Source organism: Amphiura filiformis, chromosome 8 (genome assembly GCF_039555335.1).
Source record: "Amphiura filiformis chromosome 8, Afil_fr2py, whole genome shotgun sequence".
Classification (NCBI taxonomy): domain Eukaryota; kingdom Metazoa; phylum Echinodermata; class Ophiuroidea; order Amphilepidida; family Amphiuridae; genus Amphiura; species Amphiura filiformis.
Window position 1 is genome coordinate 40,702,270 of NC_092635.1, and position 22,387 is coordinate 40,724,656.

Sequence of the window (22,387 nt, forward strand, 5' to 3'; positions counted from 1 at the left end):
CTGGCCTACTGTATTGTTTGAGATTTGACTCCTATGGACTCATAATGCAACTTTTAAAATGGCCTCTTTTGTTACATAATGAACCATTGTGACCAAACACAATGATATGTGATGCTATAAATTGGCCCACATGTGTAAAACAACTAAGGCTACACGTAACATTTTACATTTTGTAAAATATATTTTCCATTTATTTCAAAAAGCGTTAGAGGGAACTTGTGGATCCTATATCATCAAAGGTTAAATTGGTTTGAAAAAATACATAAAACAATGATTTTTGAGACAAAATAACAATGGTGAAAGGCAAATGCTATAAAAATCAATACCTTTGTTCCTCTAATTTGATCTCCAGAGCTAGCTTCTGCTGATCTAGCCTCCTCCTTGCTTCATCCAAATCATCCCGTTCTTTGAGCACATCTTCCAGTTCACGGATTTTCTCAAGCACCCTATTGTCAACTCCTTGCCGTAGATTCTCCATGGCGATATTCTTGGATGCAATTTCTGTCTGTAACTTCTGTATGGTTTGGTTGCGTTCATCCAGCTGGATTGTCAGACTTGCTTCGGCATCGAGACTAAAAGAGGATCTTCTATTCTTCTCTCTGTTAGGAAAAATTATATTTCTTTATCTTAGGACGAGGAATATAGCTCAAATTAGTCCCAATATTAAGTTTCATTAAGAAAAAAACCCCGAAATATTCATATACAAGCCAAATACTAAAAGTAACAGCCTTTGCATCGGGGATCTTGTTTCTCGCCCCAAGGCCATGGCTAACAGCAAAATTGTATACTTGATTTGCTGGGAGTGGGCTTTCTTGTCTTTGCCCATTTTCTTCAATTCCATATCTTTCTTTTCTCTTCATACAGACCAGCATGCTTATATAATGCTTTTGAGCTTGGCTTGAGCATGTTGCTTGAGCCTGGTCCCAAGCTTGAGTCCATCAGGAACCGACTAGTTAAATAAAAACACCTGGGCAAACTCCCATTTAAAAATAAATACACAATTTCTTTGTTCCTCATGTGAAATAGTCTTAGAAACTTACAGGAAATGTTTTACAATACTGAAATTTATTTTTCCATCATTTTCAGTATTGACAAGCAATGGCAAGTACTTAATTTGTCAGTGTTGCAGGAAGGTCAAGGGTCACTTACCTTTCATTTGAAACTTGCATCTGCAGCTCTTGTAGCTCCTTTTCCATTACATCTAAAAAGTAAAATAATAAAACATCAGAATCACAAAAAAATCATACAACATTAAAGGATTGTGATAACAATATACAGAGAAAATTATATGGGGGAAGGCAAGTCACAAATGAGCACCCATACTCTGTGCCATGTTTGCACTTTTCTCATGAAGAGCAATGTATACTTCCAAATATTGCAATCAATAGATCTTTTCAGCAGCTGATCGGAAATCTTTGAAATTGAGTTCAGTTCATGCATGATAAAATACCACAACCAATCATGTGCTAGCGACAGCATAATTTTGATGAGTGTGGCAACAGCATTTGATGAGTGTGACAACAGCATTTGATGAGTGTGTGTATTATTGTTCACACCAATGTACCATATGTTGCTTTTACTTGAAGCTACTTGATGCAGCATATTGCATGTAGTGTCCACTGTATGGCTGAATACACATTCAAATTGCCAGAAATTGATTGGTTCAATGTTTTAACGGTCGCATATGATCAATATTCAGTTCGTAAAAGTTCTCCTTAAACAGGTGTATTTTAAGATAAGCTTAATTGTGTACATCCATATCAAAACGATGCACTTGTCGGCTGTTACATGTCTCTCATTTTACATAATAGCTAAGAATAAATACCAGACTCATCTCAAGTGGAGGTCACCTCAAATCATACCGAAGTCACTTGATTTAGGAATACAGAGAACATATTCCTAAACCATGTGACCTGGGGATGATTTGAAGTGATCCCCACCTCCTACCTATTATGTGTAATGAGACACATGCAGCAGCCGACAAGTGCTTCGTTTTGATATGGATGTACACAATTTTTTTTTAATGTGTACTGGACTAAAGTTGAATGAAATTAAAGTGCATCATATACATGTGCAAAACAGATTATTCCATGAGGCTTAATTACTCATTACCACTTTTGGGCTATTCCAGTTGAAATCCACTCACCCCTATGGAAGTCATACCCTTAATCTCTCACACACGGGAGGGGGGTTGTAGATTTCAAACGGAGTCACCCACTGAGATAACCCAAATTGCAATTCACACTCCCTGTTTGAGAGATTAAGGTAATGTCTTCCATAGAGGGTGTATGGATTGCAACTGGAATAGCCCATTTTGGTTGCAATTGTCATAAAGTTGCCATTTTTTTTCATCTGTTTCAGCTACTGTGTGACCTCATTAATTTCCTTGTATTATACAAATATTGAATGTTCACCGGTAAGAATATTTTATGAGGTGAAATATTAACCGTTCCATTCAACTTGGCTTTGCCGAGGTGAATGGAACAGCTCATATTCCACCAAATGAAATTATTCTTTCCATTGAATGAATAAAAACATTAAAGTTGTTTTTATAAGCCTTTACCTCATTATATAAAGCTTGTTGAAAATACTTACTGTTTAAATTTCATTGCCCAACATTATGAAACAACTTTGAAATATGTTATCTAATTATACTATGTGAAATGTTTTATAATATTCTTATGAAAGTGCTGGCTTTAGAATAAATAATACTGTAATAATGAAACACCTGGTTTTTAAAAAAATTATTTATAATGAAATGATCTACTCTGAAACAGAAATGTGATGATATATGGAGTATATTGGACTTTTTTTTGGACTTGAATTATGCAATATGGTGACACATGAATAATGATAACTGACAACATAAATTACAGTTTTATTCATGAATGTTTATTATAATTTGATTGAATGAACATCATCACAAAATACAAAAGAAATTGTATGTCACAAAATTAATCTACAAACAAAATACTGATATTTTCACAACATTATGCATATTTCGAATTTGTTCAATACAATAAATGACAAAGTTCTCCTACTGAGTTTTTTTTAAAAGAGTATGCTAAAAACTAGAGTTACATAATATATCTTTCTTTAAAATATATAAAAATCATTTACTAAAGCCAGCACTTCAATAACACATCTTATACAACAATAATATTCTTCTAATACAATAAATATAGGACGGAAAAGAAATAATAATTTAATTTTTGTCATGCCAATATTTCAGGAAAGCATAGTTCGAGATTTTCTACTTTTTACAATAAAACTGAGACAAAATATTTATAATACTGTTTATTAAAAATCATACCTGGAACCTATTACAGCAAATGTCAGTGCACAAATGTTATGATTCATTTCTCCTTTTATTAATACTATCATTTTTCTGAATAGAACAGTACTATCGAGGGCCTGATTTACCAAGAGAGTCGTTTCTTTGAAAGTAAACCACATAAAATAATTATTTTATTCCCCGTCGTAGTATGACATCAAAATTGATTGTTGCCAGGTCAACTGGTTCATGCTATCTATGTTTGGAACCACAATCAAAATGATCACAACACAAGTCAATGGGATGCTAACAGGTGTGCAAACCAAACATGAACCATTAACTAAGGTATAGCACATTCAATAGAGAGATTGTGATTTCCAAACCTAGCATCAAACGTACATGGAAACTATTCAAAATCACTCTCCTGTGACAGGATTTTGGATAGATTCCATGTACGTTCGATGCTAGGTTTGGAAATCACAATCTCTCTAATATGACGGAAAATACTTTATTGAATAACCTGAACCATCACCAGAAATAGCAGAAAAAACTCCTTATTCCTTGTTTAAATTCCACGAGTTTAGCACACAAAAGCACTACTACCACCAAAAGTCTTCAAAGAAATTACAGAACACAGCAAACACAATTTAACTAATTCTTACTGTGAAGTAATGATCACATTTAGCTTAATTATACATAATACTGTTATAATGGTTTCAATAGATTACTAAGATTGTCAACTTTAAATTTCAGTGAATAATTTGTTGAGATGACGTAATTGCTTCTTCAAAAATGTTTCCTAGATTATATTGAAATAATTATATATGTAATTCTCATTTTTTTCAAATAATATTCTACATACAGTATAATAAACCAAAATCTACCTTTGAGCATAGGATAAAGGTTGAAAAATGTGGGGCGGCCATCGCACATGTGGGCTGGCCAAATTTCAAATATATGCCCAAATTGAAATGGAGATATAAAAAATTTCTCAAAAAGTGGGGTGGTCATGGCATCCCCAGCTGCCCCACTTGCTACTGCCCTGGGATAAAGTTCTAAGAATATGCCATAGAAGTGACGTCATAATTGGATTAACTACCATAGCAATAGATGAATACAATTTTTGAACAGACCACCCTGCACTACAAGCAGATTGCACTAATCACCTGTGGATGTCAGCAAACATAAATTGAATACAATACCACTCTTTTCAAAGATACTTATCCTACAGGTGCGAGTGATCAGCCTCTCTTTGACATCTATGGTTCAATGCATCGGTATCACGTGAACGTTGTAGTGCAGGGCGGTATAGTAAAATTTGTATTCATCTATTGCTATGGTAGTTTATATGCCATAGAAGTTATACGGCGTATAAAGTACTTGTCAAAAAGTGCATCAGGGTTACCGTAAGCATATAGAATTATAAATGCAATAAATTTGCAATCATTTCACACAAGGTATTTGGTGAGGTTTCAATAGCTCGATCTGATACAGGTATGTCCTCTATCAGCAATGAATTGATATTGGTCAAGCAGATGCAGCTAGTTTAGTCCAATGAAAGTTGATTCCTTGGTTCCTACCCACACTAACTTTTCTTTTTTGCCAAAACTGTCATTATTTTATTAACAAATCCATTATTCTCAAATTCTTCAAGGAATATATCAATTATTAACAACTCAAATGTCAAGCCTGTCCTTGTGATGATTTTAACATATTTCCTTAAAGTTTGTTCAGTTTAGGCAGAAATTATTTGTTTTTTGTTACTGTGCGCGTCAATAAAGTCCCAACTCATGCTTGTGTAAATTCACATAAGCGTTTTACATAACGGACAACTAGCGTAAGTGCTGTGCCCATATGCGTGCACGCCATTCTATATCAATACGCAATGTTATGCATCTTAATTTTTCGCATATTATAAGCCGAAACAAACTTGAACAATGGATTACCATTGCGGAAATGGTAAATGGTTAATAATGAAAATTTACACACCCCTCGCCATGTTTCTTGTGCTTTAATTATGATAAGAGCTTGTAATTTTGTTATAGATTTGTTATAACCAAATTGTTATAATTTTGGACAAAACTTTTAAATGTATTAATCAAATGGTTACAAGGTGCATATGAATATGTTTTGTGCAGTAATCCAGGTTTAGATATCGCTCTATACCAGTGATATGTGTAATAATGAAAGTTTGTCAAATAATGAATAATGAAATGGCCCCCTCATCCCTACTCCCTATTTATGAAGCAGGAACCAATTAATCAACTTTCTTTAGCCTTATGAATGGTGCAATAGATGCAAGCAACCTGTGACTTTAAACCAGTACTGAACACATGGGTAGGAAAAACACTGAACATGCTGAATGAATCAATGAATGATAGGTAATTACCTCAGTGCTATAGTACTAATCTATATATAAATATTTCAAATTTGATTTTAGAATTTCGACACATTCAATTTTTTCTTTAGCGCTCCAGCTTCATTGTCTGAAAATGTAAGCCTTGCACCTGTTAAGATAAACTGTCTCGGACAATGATTCTAAAATCTTATGTATTTCTTTATAATGGTGCAATGAATTGTGGGAAAATCATGACGCCAGTACGTACAAGTACGTATATGTATATGTACTAGTAGCCTACGCCTTTGTCTGCACTGGTGTACTGGGGCTGTTTTTTTAGTTAAAAACAAAGAAACAACCAAATTTGGGAATATAAGACAAACAACAAGTTAACATTTTGACTACTCTTACATGCATCCATTGGTGTCTGAATTTCTTCCTTAATTATTTCAACTTTCAACTTGGTGGTATTAATGAATTTTCAAAATTAGGAAGTGTGATTATTATCTAAATTGGACCAGTTACGGATAATTATATAAAAAGGTGTAGGCCTAACATAAAATCTGAAGTAATCACTACATGGGGACTGCTAACTGGCCCTGTGCTCCCAAAACCTATCACCTTATAAACTGTCAATTGCCCCACATGTGTCCAGTACTGATTAAACCAAGTGATACGTGATAAGCAAACTGTTCACTACAAAGTGTACATGGTATCAGGTGTGGGTTGAAAGCGTAATGTCTTACGGATTTTGTCTTCTGCCCTCATCCTGGCATTTTCGGCAATCAAACTTTGGCTTCGAACCAGTTCTATCTGGCGTTGGAGTGCATCGTTTTCTTGTTGGGATTTGCGGATGTTTATTTCTAGTTGTTCTGTAAGAATAATATAAGAGATATAAAATATTGTTAGATATGAATATGTTGTCAAATTGGTCCACTTTTTGTGACAGATAAATTACGCACACATACACCTCTACCCGTTTGCACTGTCAAACGAGGACATCAAATTTTACTTTTTATCCAAGTGTGGACACACAACCATTAATCAATCACCTTACCGAGGACATACACATAAAATCATACTATCTAACCGAGATATGTCCTATACCTCCCAATAGATGTTAGCTATAAATAGCATTTTTCACTGTTTGCAGCCTGATGCATGTAACATTGAACCTAAGACGTCCTCGGTTCTGTGGCTGTGCATAATTGCATCTAAAATATCATATAAATGTCCTCATTTGGAGGTGCTTACATATGCACCCCAACACAGCCACCCCTACACAACTTGAGTTTTCACTTTTCATCTGCTGACACACACACTTCTGTCATCTTACCATGACATAGTTATGTGTTCAATATACAGGTGTGGAATGACCCTACACCCTCAAATGCGGTCATTACTTATTTAACACTTTTAAATGCTATTTTTATCTAGAAACACCGTCCAGTAACTGTGGACGTCCTCAGTTCCTGTGCTTCCCCACTACGCATACACATGGATTTCTCATTTTCTGGCATTTACAAAAGCACACATGGGTGTAACCCCCCCCCCCCTACGTGCGCGGGCATTCAAAGTGAGGACTTGTTAAACACATGTGTGTAATGCTCTGTCCCGGCATTCAAAGCAAGGACATTTTAGGTACAACACATTCAAAGTGAGGTCTTCTCACTTTGACGATAAACGTGCATACAAAGTGAAGAATTAGCCTATACCCCCCTATATCCCCTATAGGAAGAGTGTTATTCAATGAACATAGTCACTTTGTCAAAATGTCCTCACTTTGAATGTAAAAAATTATATCTTGTCCTCGCTTTGAATGCCTCGGCGAACACACACCCACAACCATACACTCATCCTCTCCATACATATACATACACATTCCAATATGGTTAGGTTCAATTGATATTGTTCGTAAATGTTTACAATCATATGAGCCATATCAGGGAACCTCTATTATTATCAGGAATTGCCTGTCACACATGATCGCACACAAGGTCGTAGGCAATTGGTGGGACCTCATCTGCCCAGAACATATTGACCCAGGTCAGCATACCGCCATATCCTTCCCGACATGCTTAGTAGCCAAGTCCGTAGAAGAGTGGATCCACACACTATATACACAAATATACATTTGGCCACATTTTATTATACGATTAATACAAATTTATTAAACATGGTAACAAATATTCTCTAGCAAATCGGTTATACGGTGGAACTGGTAGGCATATTATAAATTCGGGATATTAAATATCTTCCTGACCAGCCAGATCTGCGCATGGTCAAAGCGAGGCTAGACGAGTATCAGACCGAAGCAAACTGGCTTAGTCTCCACATCAGCCAGTTTGGTTCCGCCCCTCCACAGGGAGCGTAACCTGTGTAGGAGACTCGGTCGGACCTGGTGGGACCTCATCTCTCCCCATCGATTGAAAATTGTGATCTATAATCCCCGACATTGCTCTTATGAACTGACATCCACCTGGCCATATTTACATAGACCTAGAACAAAGAAATGAGCTATTATACCTCTTTCAGCTCTGGTTGGTTGTGGAGATCTATTGGCTTTCTCTGTCAATAGTTGCTTATGATATCCTTCCAAATCAGTAAATGTAGATTTGAGGTTGTTATAGTCTTCATTTAGGCGTGTATAGTCATCTTTGAGATGTGTGTAGTCTCCACGCAGTCTGTCCTTTTCTCTTTCAACTCTGTTTTAAGCAAAAAGGAATTTTTGAAAAATGTTGTCAAAAAGTGTTGTACAAATTTTTGAAAGCAATAAATTAAAATATTAATACTACCGTAAAAACTTGATAGTTACTATCAAGCGCTTTTCCTTTTGAAAACATGAAATTATACCAAAGTCCTGCGCTTTACCAACTGAGCTAATGGCGTTGAGACACACATCTGTAGGTTTACTTGTTCGTATATAACTATGTGTATCGATGATTCACTCAAAACCCTTTACACTTTTGTGGATGAGGCTCTTCATGTTTGCATGTTTTAAAAGTTCTCGATAGTAAGCACATATGCTAACTATTGAGTTTTTATGGTAGTTTAGTCTTAAAAGATCAAGTTGATTTGTAAAGTTGAACAATAAGGATAAAACAGTGGTCACACATCTTGTATGATGCATGCACACTTTCATCAAATGTTCAATCAAAGTTATTTACTCTCAGGGTTTTACACCCACTTTGCCTTCTTAAAGAAAAGCACTCAGTCTCTATTCGCCCTTTGCACAGATCCGCCAACTTGCTACCAAAAACGAGCTTCTCCCTGCAAACGCATGCGCAAAAAGTGCATTTTTATTTATCTCGCTATTGCCAAGTGTATGCGGTAATTAAAGTATGTGTTTGACAGGCGTACGCACACACAATGCGCTGGTCAATAGTGCAAACCCAAATTAACAATTAGTCTGATTTGATTCTTGGTATAACTGCTCACTGGGCTATTCCAATTGAAATCCATACACCCCCTATGGAAGACATGACCTTAATCTCCCACACAGGGAGTGTGGATTTCAAATAAAGTCACCCCTTCAGGTAACCCCTTTTGAAATTCACACTCCCTGTGTGGGAGATTACGGTCAAGTCTTCCATAGGGGGTGTATGGATTTCAAATTGAACAGCCATTACACTGTTTCAGTATTAACACATGCACCAATTTACACTATCCTCACATGGAAATTCATAATATTCTGAATGTGTGTGGCACACTGAACATTAAAGATAAATATTTTCTGCTGAAAGATCAAAATCATCTTCCATTTGATATTACTATACTACATATTACACACTTGTATCACTTACTGGTCATATTCCACCCTGCTGATGACCTCTCCTGGAGCTGGTATATTCTGCATCACCTCAGCCTTCTCGCTCTCAAGCCTTGCTGCTTTATCCGTCATCAAAGAATTAATATTATTTAGAGATTGGATCTGAGTGTGCAGATCTTGGCATTTACTTTCAAGATCAGATATTGTCTTTGCTTTAGTTTGGTTGTTGAGTGTGTCAGTATCCAGCTGAAATAGAAGGAATGCAATGCACAAATAAGTAAAATACAGAAGAATAAGTGTAGGTATGTTATATCTATCTGTAAAATTTGCAGGCCTGTTGCTAGGATTTATTTTTGGGGGGTGTGGCAGGCTCAAAAGTGAAACTTTTGTGATTTTGTCCTTCCAAAAAGAGCCAATTTCAATGTTTTTACGGAAAAAGTGGACCATTTTATTTGATTGGCATTTGGGGGTCTCCTGTCTATGGGTTTGACAACTTGTTAGTAAATACAGATGAGTGTTATGTTGTTGTTTTTTTGCTGTTATTGATCATAATTTGAATCAAATGTATTACTTAAATTCTCTCTAACATACATGTACTTTCAGTTATCAACATACATCATCATCATCAGTCGGCTATTGTGATCTTGGACATACACAGGTCTGGATTATCTCTTAAAATGAGCTGGGATACACAACATAATTTTGCTCAAGCAGCCAATCAAATGGCAATATTTCACTGAGTCACTTCATTCAATCACCCAATCAGGACTGCTCAATCTGTATTATTCACATTCATATTGAAAGAATTGTGATGTCTACAGGATATGTTTTATTTTTCACTTTCCGAAAAGGAAGCCACTTTCCTAACTTTGAAAGTTAAAGCTGTGGCAGAAGCGTAAGACTGCTATCATTCAGTCATGAGTTTGAATCTTAATAGCCAGTATGTTAATCTTACCTTCTTAATCTTGTCAGTAAATATTTTATTCATCTCTTTCAATTTTTCATTCTGATCACGAACTAGCTGACAGTTCTCACATGGTGCTGGGGTACTGCGGGTAGATCGGCTTGGTGACATAGTGACAGAGCGTTCCCTTGCTAACTCTTCCTTCACTTCTGTAATCTTATCTCTGAAATGTCACAAGAGAGTGCAATACTTGAAACCAAAATTAAATTCACATTTTAACTTTATAAATATTTTCTTTTTCAAAATGTCACTTGAACTTGAGCTACAAAATGTTTTTTAGCCTTACAGCCATACGTGGAAACATGGCATGTTGCCTCAGGGGATCGACGCTAAGTCAGGTACCGCGTGAGCAAACTCAAAAATAGTGCAAATAGCGCGAGTGTACACAAAAGAAACTTCTCGCGTAAGATAAGCGATGTCGCCAGGTCTGTATGCTGTAGGCCTACCGGCGTCAGCTGAATTCGAGTACGCTAAAGCCTCCAGCATACTTTCCTGCCGCTTGCCGCTGCGTGCAAGCGGCAGGGCTTTTCAACCAATGACGAGCCTTTATTGTGTCCGTTTGTCTGCAATGCGCGTGCACCACGCCGCTCAGCGGCAAGCGGCAGGGTAGTATGAAACCAGCATTAGAAGGCACAGGCATGCAAAATTCCAATCTGTGTATTAATAATCTAAGCCTACAGCATACTATACCACACTTCATTGTGTCACATGATAGTCATGTGACTCTAGTCTTGGTCTGATGGTGTCCGACAAATCATGCATGATTCACACAAGCCTACCGTGTGAGTGAGCAAAGAGAAGCGATTCAAGGGGCAGCTCTCCCCCAACCCTCTCCAAGAAGACTCCCCCTTTCTTAACTGGAATAGACTATTGTATTGGAGGGATAACACCATTCCTACAATGCAATAAAACTAAGGAATCAGTCCTGCAAATATATATTATTTTGCAATTTTACAGGCCAAAAGTATAAACGATTTGTTCAGTCTATACCTGTTAAAGGCCCATTCAGTGATCCCAGCGTAAGTGTAAAATATTTGCAATTTTACAGGCCTAAAATATAAAGGATTTGTTCAGTCTATATTCTGTTAAAGGCCCATTCAGTGATCCTAGCGTAAGTGTATAAAAAATTGTTTATAAATTGCCTAAAAGTGAAGGATAAGTCATTCTAAATTGTCATTAGGTATTTTTGACATGAAAAATTTGGTAAAAAACAAAGAAAACAGCAGCATTGACAAAGTTGAAGCCCCATTCAAATACATGTGGCTAATTTCTCAACTTAAGTGAGAAATCTACAGATTTGTGTAAAATGTCTTCTATTATCTTTAACCCTAACACTGAACCCCGCCTTTTGATATCGGAAGTCAAAGAAGATACGAAAAATTCAACAAGAAGAAGAATTTTTGACTTGGCACCCCCTGGATTCGAACCTTTGACCCCCCGCATGCCAACCACACGATCACGGACCGGTAGCTACACGGGTTATTGCTGCCCGGCCAGCAATTCCGTGAGCATATAACACTTAGGGTGATTGCGTCATCGCAGACCCTGGGATTCATGCATGCGCAGAATTTTTCATCGTGGTATTTTGTGGTATTTTCGGGTGTTAGGGTTAATACACAGCTTTTGGCTTAACAACTAGCAGGCTATGTTAGCACATCTATGACACTAACAACGGTGCCAAGACCTGAATTTTGATGATTTATATGATCATCCAGATGAGCAAATCACTGATTTCAATTATTAATCTACTCACTCAGATAATCCTAATTCTGCTTTGAGATGATCTACTTGAGCTTGCAGCTGATCTATTGTCTGCCTGTGCTGGGTGGAAGTCTAGAAAACAAACAAATTCAAATTGCTCAGTGAAATATCCATGTCATATTTAAAAACAAAATAGTTGAATAATAACAACAGTAAAAAAAATATATGTTGAAACTCATATTTTAAGTAAGATCATCCACAACGAAAACCCACACAGGGAGTGTAGATTTCAAATGGAATCATCCATTCAGGTAACCCCATTTGATATTCACACTCCCTGTGTGGAAGATTGAGGTCATGTCTTTCATAGAGGGTGTATGGATTTCCCAGGTGGAATATCCCAATGTATAAACTTGAGAAATTGTGGAGAATTCATATATTGTTGACAGGGATGCCAGTGAGTGACCTGAAGTAACTTTGTAGGAAAGCCTGAAAAGTACCCAAATTTGGGATATAAAGCCTCAAAATATGCTGAAAATAAATAAAAGTGCAGAAATTTGGAGTAACAAAAAGCATGAAATCCTACTATTGAAGGAAATCTGGCATTCCTGTGTTGAGCAAACATGAGCATGGAATGCACAATTTTTAGTCCCCACAAAGTGAATACCAGCATTCTACGAAGCAAACAATGACTACACTACAAGATTCCTGGCGACGGAGTACCTCTGCTGCAATGCTACTTCGCGGCTACTACCGCTGCTACTACCAAGTACCCATGCCCTTTGTGGCCGACGCGTTGGTACTACACCAAAGTACCAGCGCCGGCCAACACACTGTAGATACCCCCGTAGCAATGTACTTACATCGATACTCCACCATGCGTCACCTAAGAGTCAACTGCGATGTACCGAGTAGGTGACTTATAGGCACACCATAGTCGGGGTACTTCGATGGCCCTTCAGCGGAAGTACCTGCATAGTAACCGCATCCATGGTGTACCCATGTGTCAGCAGTGAAGTAGCAGTGAAGGTACTCACCCGCGAGGTACTCCGTCGCTAAAGTCCTTTGATCGTAAAGTTCATTGACTTGGCATAGCGCGCCGTGGTACAACCACGCGGCCGACTGCGCGTTCAACTACGCGCTCAACAAGGCTTCCACACGCACGCGCTGAAGTGGAATTATTAATTTGTTATGATCTGGATGCAATTGCTTGTTGCACAATGCAGTTTTTCCGCACGCCGGCGACAGTGTTATAATTCGTTGTTTTTCTTTTTGTTTTCCGTTTTGTTCTGTTAGGAAAATAACACGGTTTGATGTTTGTTTGATTGTTTACTTGGTTGGTTAGTTAGCTGTTTGCTTGGCTGATGGTTGCTCAGCTTGGTTGTTTTCATTTGTAATTTTTATCTTATTTAATTATTTAGTAAATTTATTATTTTTCAGAAATGTTTAGAAAAGATTGCATCATGTATTTTATGTTCATATGGTTTTTTATTCATTAACTCATTACACGCTTTAGTTATTTTACTGATTTATTTATTACCTATTTATTTATTTAGTTGGTTACTTTCTTATGTACTTATAAATTTACTTAGTTCTTTATTTATTTATTTAATTGTTTTAATATATACTTATTTATTATATTCACTTATTTCTTTACTTACTCATTTAGATATTTATTTATTTATTTAATTGCTTATTTATTTAGACCTACTTGGTTATTTTCTTGTTTATTTACTTACTTATTTAGTTAGTATTTACCTAATTATTTACTCATTTAACTCATATAATTAGTTATTTTACCTGTCTCCTTATTTATGTATTTATTTATTTACTTCTTTGGGTAATTATTTATTTAATAACTTATTTACTTGTTTACCTATTTCCTTATTTATTTATTTACTCCTTTAGTTAGTTATTTACTTACTTATTTATTTATTTACTCATTTACTAATAGGCCTACTTAACTTATCCTCTTAAAAATGCCCAAAGAATAAAATAATAAGAAACATAAATCAAGAACATATTAATCAATATAAAACAATATGGCAACAGAAACAAATAAGAAATGGCAACCCGCTTGCCTCATTTTTTTTGCTAGAGTACCCACATCGGTACTCAGCTGCGGAGTACCTGACAGGCGAGTACCAGTGTCGGTACTCGGAGTACCTTCAAAGTACCTACGCCACGAGGTATTCGCGAGTTGCAGCCGGCTTGCTGGGCCACAAGGGTCTGGTGGCCGACGTAGGTACTCGAGAGTAGCAGCGCTGCTACTCTCATGAGAATCCCGTAGTGTACCTGTACCTGTCATAGCCTCTGTAGGGTACAAATATTAATGTATCATTTTATAATAGTTAAATGTTAGCAGTCCTAAATCCATACAGGAAAGGGATAAATTTCCTACAAACATACCTGATTTTTAGCCAGGATATTCTTCTGCATTTCTAGGAGATGTATTACTTGTTGGTCTTCTCCGTGCTCTTGAGCCAACCTCTTATTTTCCTCCCTCAGATGATCCATCTCATCTTGGTGTTCTAGTAGTTGTTCATGTTTCTGCTGTGCTGCTTGAAGTTCTGCTTTGAACTGTACCATCTGTGAATAAGAATGGTTGAAGGAAAAACACCACCAAATGGCTTTAATTGAAATGTGCTGGGGACCAGTCGACTTGGCATTGTATTGCCCTTATAAATCAGCTTTAATTCATGGTAGAGTACCTTTCAATTATTTTCCACATCCATCAATAGCAAACTGCTCAAAGTTGTTTCTCAAAATCCATGGGTCAACATTAATTACAAACAATAGCAAATTAACATGCCCTATTTCCCAAAAATGCTGAAATTGAAACCCTAATGTTTTCTCAGTGGGAAATGACTTATGATGAAGATGACAACCTCTCCTACAGGGTATTTTCTTCCAGGTGATGATTTCTTGGCAGGTTTGTGTTTTCACAGGACAAACTTTCTATTCTAATTGTTTTGGTGGGTTTTTTTTTTTTGGGGGGGGAGGGGGAGGGGGTAAACTTGTAAGCTGGTTACTCAAATATAAAAGTACTATGCATACGACTTGTTGTTAAAATGTTGAATTTGAGCATGTAGTGGCTACAACGATTTTGCAACACAAGGGCCATTTTGGCCGTCATCAACACTTTATGTCCATTTTTGGAGCTTTGCCATTTTGGGTGACACAATAAGTTCTTAAATGTTTACAGTTACACCATTTAGGGTAAAAAATTTGCCACCTTCAGTTATGCCTAACACAACTGTTGTGAGAGGTTTGATTAACAAGCCTGGGTAACACTTTTTATATTTCATACCAACCAAACAAGCAGATAAACAAGTATAGTGGATCAACCTACCTGGTCTTGAGCCTGTTGTAGCTGCTCTGCTAGCATCATTATCTCCTCATCCTTCCTCCCTATAGATGCTGTGAGCTGATCACATGATGACTGCCATTGCTCTGTCTCTTCATGATGCTGGATGCTGCAGGATTCAATCTCCTCATTAGCACGATGGAGCATCTATACATAAGAAGGCACAGAGTGATTTTGAGTTTTGGAACTCTTTCTGATGTTTTTAGAAAATCTTTAACAGAGTAACTTAATCTTAACATATTTTGAATTTCATAGCAAATACTACATTGGTGTAGCATTTGGTGTAGCCCTTTGGTATAGCCCTATTGATTTTATCAAGCTGCAGCAACTTATCATACAAATGAGCTTATCATACAAATGATAGGACAACATGGTTACACCTTATATAATGAATTAACTGAAATGGTTTGTGTCAAATAAAGATCTGATGTAGAAAAAAATGCCTCTGTCTACATGAATCTTTACATTAATCAAGTTCTATTTATTCAAGTCTATCTGACAATAAAGGCAAACCAAAGCCTCCAATATTTCCTCTAAACTTTAAATACGGGTATCTTGTCTTTATCACCTTCAGCTGTTAACCACATGAGAACTACCTGCCGATTGGCCAAAATGAATATTGCGTCCAATTTTGAACCAATCAAGGAGGGTATTAATAAGATCATCTGCAAATGCAAGTTTGACCATAAATAGTTTAAAGCCTAGTTATAATTGGCAATTGAAATGAGCATTTCAAGTTATCAACCAATCAGAAATGCTGTTAGATGACCAGTAGTGTCCAGGGGGTTAATGTTCACTTGTATATCCAATTCATAGATTTACTTCCAGGACAGTAAGTATATGTAAGTCCACCTTGCCTAGATTCAAAACAAGATATTGAATGAGCCCATTTCAAGTTCATCACTGAATCCATGAAGACTGAACTAAATAAATAAATTAATCTTCCACCAAAGTTGTAACTTACAGTTTCTATTTCCTGACATTTGCTTTGTGCTTTAGCTTTCTCTGTTCTCATTTCTTTCAAATTCTCTCTAATATTCTGATGCTGTTCACTCAGTTGGTCTCTCTCTTTGCTAAATTCTTCTTTCTGTTGCTCCAATGCCTTACTAAGTGATTCTTTCTCCCCAGTTAATCTATTTGCTTCCTCCTGCCAATAGGCCTGCTGCTGCTGAGATGTCCGTTTATCTGCGGACACGTGTCGCATTTCTTCTTGGAGTTTCTCTAAGTTTTGCTTGGCTGTTGATAGTTCGGTAGAAAGGACCTCTCCAACCTATAGAAATAGGAGACAAGTTACTTTTATGCTGAAAGTAACCGGCTTGATGCTTAAAAATAAATGCAAACAAACAATTAAGCATTCAAATGACAAAAATAATGTTGACCTAAGAAAAAGGTGTGTATATCTATGATATTTTAAAACATTTCAAAATTCAAGAAAGATTAATTTTATACCTTCAGAAATACATTGTCAGAAACATAAAACCAAAACCAAACGTATGCACAGCAATGCATCCGATCACAAGCCTACTGCGAATGCCAATATCATCATTTAGCTAGTCATTCTTGGGTGAAGATCAGTAGTGCACAGAATATATCAAATATTATATGTCCATGAGTCCCTTTAATCTTACACTCAGAGAAATGCCTCGCTCAGATAACAAAGAAGTGTACATTATCTATTATACGTTCCACAACTGTTTGGAGTAAACTTTATTTTTGTACAGGTATTATTATCAATTGACGGTGCTTACAGACTCCACACTCATCAATAATACTTAATTTTGTTACCTATTTTGGACAATAGTCCAGGTCCAATGCCCTTTAACCTTTTCCCAATGCTCCAATGTATTATGGAATCTATTATAGCATATATGTTACCTTTTTCACAGCATTGAGTTCCTCCATCATTTTCTCCATCTCCTCTTCTTTAGTTTCTACAGCTAATCTTGCTTGTGTCACTTCAAGCTGCATATCTGTAATTTGGTTCTCAAGTACTTGTCTTGCCTTGGTAAAATAAAGAGGAATATACCAGGGTAAATAAAGCTGCAAATTTAAGCAAGTAATTGATGGGAAGGAGATTAGGTGTTCTAGAACCAGTATAGAGGTTCAAAGTTATCCAAACCGTCATAATACTTCATTCATTCTAACAAAACAACAATAGTTTTGCTTGTTTTTTAAGCTTCTTTCAACAACTCTTCCTATACCTGTGTACAGAAGCCAAGTGTTGTTAATCTGTGATGAACCACAGTCCAGTAGCGTATATGTGAACGCAAGGTTACGTGTATGTGTTACGCTAGAACGTGTACAATTCGTCATGCCTGGAACACGTAAACACTCTCTTATGTTGGAGGTAGCAGCTAAACATTACCACTTTATTCTGTAGTTTTATTGCTGATATCAACAGAGAAATCACTGATCTTCTTGTAAGGTTGAGTGGTGATGACAAACGGACATTCCGAATAAAAAAAACATGTGAATTAGACTATCTTCGCGTCCAGTTAGTGGTTTACTTCGCACGCTAAAGCTGCCCGTGCGAAGTAAACCACGCAGAGGATGCGTTGTTAATCGGTGATGAACAACGGTGAAACATGATTGAATCCCGAAATAACACATTTGGTCTGGAAATTATTATTATGAGTATTCAGTATATTGTAGCTTAGTAACGGGAAAGAATCGTCAATTAAACTGTTGTATCTTGACATGTAAATAGTTAATACCTTATTAGTTTGTTCTCTTTCATGGTTAGATTGGTTAAGAAGTTGTTGTAGATCAAGTTTTTCTTGCAAAAGTTTTTCTTTAGTAGCTGCTGAGCTCACACACTTAGCATTGAGGTCGGCACACCTCTCTTCTAGCTGGATGGCTCGATTCTGGAAAACTTCTCTCTCCTGATGATAAAAATCAAAATGAGTTGATACCAAAAGGGTAAATTAGATTTAATACAACTCAAGGAATACACAGTAATTTTACCTGCAAAAGAGATTTCAACTTTGACATCCTAAAACAAAAATCAAGCATCAGAGATTTTCACACCAAAAGTTTCAAAAGTTTGATATCAAGAAGACAGGTGAACAATATCAAAAATGAATTGCTTATGTTTGAAGGCAGCCCTATACTAACGCATGATGATATAATCTGCACATGTTATTTGAGGGTGCTCTATTTTACTATAATAATAATGAAGAAAACAGTTTTGAGTTGTATTCAGTAGCAGGGTGATGAATTTTTATCACAACTTACAAATTCTATCAAAATTGATAAATTGGTCTCATGTTTTGAGTGTTAAAAATTAAATGTATATTCTTTTAAGCTGGTAGTGGTACCATGTAGTGCATAAGTACTGATCCACTAATTTACAAAAATACTGATGCCTCTTGCACTGAACATACAAAAAGGCATTGTGTGACCCCTGGGAGACCCAGCTTTTTTCACAGAATGAACAAGATGCTAGCAAGTATAAACAAATCTTGTAGTACAACTAGCTCCTACAACAGTTGGCATGCCCTTTAATATAAAGACATTATAACCACCATACCTCTCTAGCTTTGGAAATCGCCTTTGAGCAGGTCATTCTGGTTTTCTAATCCAGAATGTGCTTCCTTGATATCCCTAAGTTCTGATGTCAGTTCTGAATTCCGAGCCACTAAAATCTCCCGATCCTGAAAAATACAAAACAAAATACAAAATCAATTACATAATCTATATGAAGGCATAGCTAGCTATGTTCACAACGGTTGTTTGAAATAAGCGTGTAGTGTCACATGGTTTAGATCTCAGACTAGCAGGTATCTGGACCTCAGACTAGCAGGTATCTGGACCACAGACTTCGGTGCACGTAGGGAAGTTGACACTGCATAGCAATAATTTTGGCAAAGATGCAAACGAGCGTGTCTTTCCAGTTAAAATTACCATGGATATGTGGCTTCACTTATCGCCGTGGTTAGGGATGGGCGGTCGGTGGTCTAGATCTGTCTACAGTTCAGAACTCACATTAGGCCATTGATCTCATGCAGCACACAAAATGTATAACACTGACTCTTCAAAAAGAGTAGGGGATTATTCCAGGTCTGTTATCAGCACAACCCCCATTTTTGGTTCTAGAATCATATATATAGGGTACACAACTTATAAGTTCCCCCTTTTTGAAATAAATCGAAAATTATTTAACGAAATGTAAAATTGTAAAAAGTTATGAGTATATAACCTTATTTGTTTTACAAATCTGGGCCAATTTGTAGTTTCGCACATCATTGCGTTTGGTCGCAATGGTTCATTATGTAAAAAAAGAGGGAGTTTTGAAAGTTGCACCTGAGTCCATAGGAGTCAATTGTCAAACAATACAGTATGTTAGGCCTGTCCATGTGTTTGTAATGGAAATAAAACTTAATTTTGTTCTCAATTTTCGAATTGCATTAGGCGCAAGTCCCATACAATGAGCAATTTCTTTCACCGGTACATTTTCATCCAGCAAACCTATTGCTCGACCGCGAAGAAATTCGGGCAAACGCGGCATTATTAAAATGTGACTTTCACATGTGATGAACTACTGGCGATGTGGTCTATTCTCACTGCAGTACGTCCCTTCCATCTCAGCCATATACAAACAAGGCTACCCATATCTTTTTACTGGTTTGCATTTCGTCAAAAAATTTTCTGGAGCACATCAAGCCCGTGCGCATTTGAGGTAAGTATGTATAGAAAGAAAAACAAGCAATCCAAATAGTACAGTGATGTAGCTAGAAATTTATGTCAGCCCTTCACTTCAATGAAATTACCCATCCCCATTGGGTTGTTCTTAGAATGCAACATAGCAAAGTTGTCAAAAGTAAGTTCCCGTATTATATTTATTTCCAAACTCTATTAACCAATCTTGGTCGATCTTGATCAGCCTATTAGGCTACAGTGAGTTCTAATATGTGTTGCTATGGCATTCCTATTCAAAAACATTCATTTTGCCTGGTTCCAGAGCAAATTCTGCATTCAAATAACCTCCTGATAACAAACCTCATTGGGCTTTTCCATTTGAAATCCATACACCCCCTATGGAAGACATGAATCTTCCACAAATGGGGTGTGAATTTCAAATGGGTTACCTGAATGGGTGACTCCATTTGAAATATATACACTCCCTGTTTGGGAGATTAAGGTCATGCCTTCCATAGGGGGTATATGGATTTCAACTTGAATAGCCCACAATGAAGTTGATTCCGTTCTTGTCTCTTACCTCTCTGACTTGAGCCAAGTCCAGCACATTTGCTTCAAGCTTATCACATTTTGTTTTTGACATATGTAGTGACTCTCGCAAAGCTATGGCCTCCTTCAGCATACTCTCTTTGGTCTGAAAGTTGGAATTCAAGAAGAAAATAAATAAAAAAGACAAGAGACAAAAAAGAAGAAAACACATTCACGTATCAATCAATTTTGCAACAGAGGGGGGCGAGGCAACTTTCAAGCAAAAAGTTTTATGAAAATGGTCAAAAATAGGCTAAAAAGTACAAAAATGGCCTAAAATCTTAAATACCAAGGCAACCAGCATATAACAGGGAGTGGGTGGGGTGGGCAAGAGTTCCCACATTAGGGAAGCTTCCCATCCCCTTATCATCCCTAGGAATGTGTAATATAATTCTGATGAGCTGCTGCTCTTAAAATAATTGGAATTGTCTTCCTCTTCAATTATGCTTGAAACATTTGACTATTCTTTGTCATTTTCTGGACATTTTAAAGTTATTAACAATACTGATAAAATTGTGTATGAGTGTGATTGAAAATACAACTAATTGTAAAAGATATCTGAAATATATTTTTGATCCACATGCTACAGATCTTCGAGACTTTGTGGTTTAAATGTGTGTTTTTTATCAGCAAATGGCAAGTAATGCTTTTCAGGTTCAAACAAACAAGCAAACAAAAACAAGCAAACAAACAGACAGAAAGACAGACGAAATCATAAAACATAACTCACCTGTTGAAATTTGTGATTTTCTTCCTCAACCATTGACAGTGCTCTTGATGTCTGGTCCACAATCACATCTCGTTTGGCTTGCTCTGACTGTAAGGCATTGTATGATAGACGCAGATTCTTCAACTCACGATCTAAGCCTTCAACCCTGAAAAAAATACACATTAAAGTTCTGTTAGGCAAAAAAGGTTGTCTAAGAAGAAAATGGAAACATATCCATTTCCTGAAAATCCATCTGGTCCTTGGAAAGGGACAGGTGATCAAGGGCTTGTGTGCAGTGATGAATATTTAGGGGGGTTTGTCCGGGGAATAGGCTGCAGGATATCACCCCTCCTAAAAAGTTGTTTTGGCTCTTTTTATGACAAATAATTTATCATCATCCAATTCCATTTTTTCCAGATTTTTTTTTTGCCAAAATTCTGAAATTCTAGTAATTACCGGCAGATTTACATCCCTGTGATCTCCAAATGGCCAATACCTGTTAAGCTTGATGCCAGCTATTAAACAATACTGCACATTTTACCACCATGAAGTAACAATGTGCACATCATTGTGACAGCATCAGGAGTTCAAACACAAAGGCTTATAGTATTACCAAAAAGGTGAATTGTTCAACCAAACTATAGCTTACTTGGACTCCAAGCCCTGTCTGTGTCGAATAGTTTCCATCTTATCTGCCAAGGCATCTTCCCGTTCTCTCTGAAGTGATAATAATTTCCTTTGAAGAGACTGGACTGATGTTGACATATTGTCCATTGCATACTGACTATCATTCAGCTTAGATTCACTATCACATAAACGTTCAGTTTGGCCCTGGTAAAACATAGGAAAGACAACATATGTGAAAAGTTTGTAAAAATAACCATGGGGAAATCCATAAAAACTTTGTGAGATATCACTAATATATATTTTCTTGTGACTGATGGACCTCATGACTCCCTGTTCAGTTAGGCCTATGTAGCTCTTTGCAACAGCCACATATCATTTACTGCTGTTTCTGCAGCAATATGTCAACTAATGC

At 36.7% G+C, this 22,387-nt stretch overlaps 1 protein-coding gene across 1 annotated transcript in view; it reads right to left on the minus strand.

Annotated features, from left to right (window-relative positions):
- LOC140159030 (uncharacterized) overlaps positions 1 to 22,387 on the minus strand; it is a 43,623-nt gene that overhangs the window by 12,432 nt on the left and 8,804 nt on the right. The window contains 16 exon segments of the mRNA XM_072182354.1: positions 327 to 599; positions 1,150 to 1,201; positions 6,359 to 6,484; positions 8,139 to 8,317; positions 9,416 to 9,627; positions 10,337 to 10,508; positions 12,099 to 12,178; positions 14,456 to 14,635; positions 15,399 to 15,560; positions 16,378 to 16,683; positions 17,289 to 17,414; positions 18,128 to 18,292; positions 18,938 to 19,066; positions 20,632 to 20,745; positions 21,370 to 21,514; positions 21,998 to 22,179. Coding sequence (XP_072038455.1) covers positions 327 to 599; positions 1,150 to 1,201; positions 6,359 to 6,484; positions 8,139 to 8,317; positions 9,416 to 9,627; positions 10,337 to 10,508; positions 12,099 to 12,178; positions 14,456 to 14,635; positions 15,399 to 15,560; positions 16,378 to 16,683; positions 17,289 to 17,414; positions 18,128 to 18,292; positions 18,938 to 19,066; positions 20,632 to 20,745; positions 21,370 to 21,514; positions 21,998 to 22,179 — 2,603 coding nt within the window.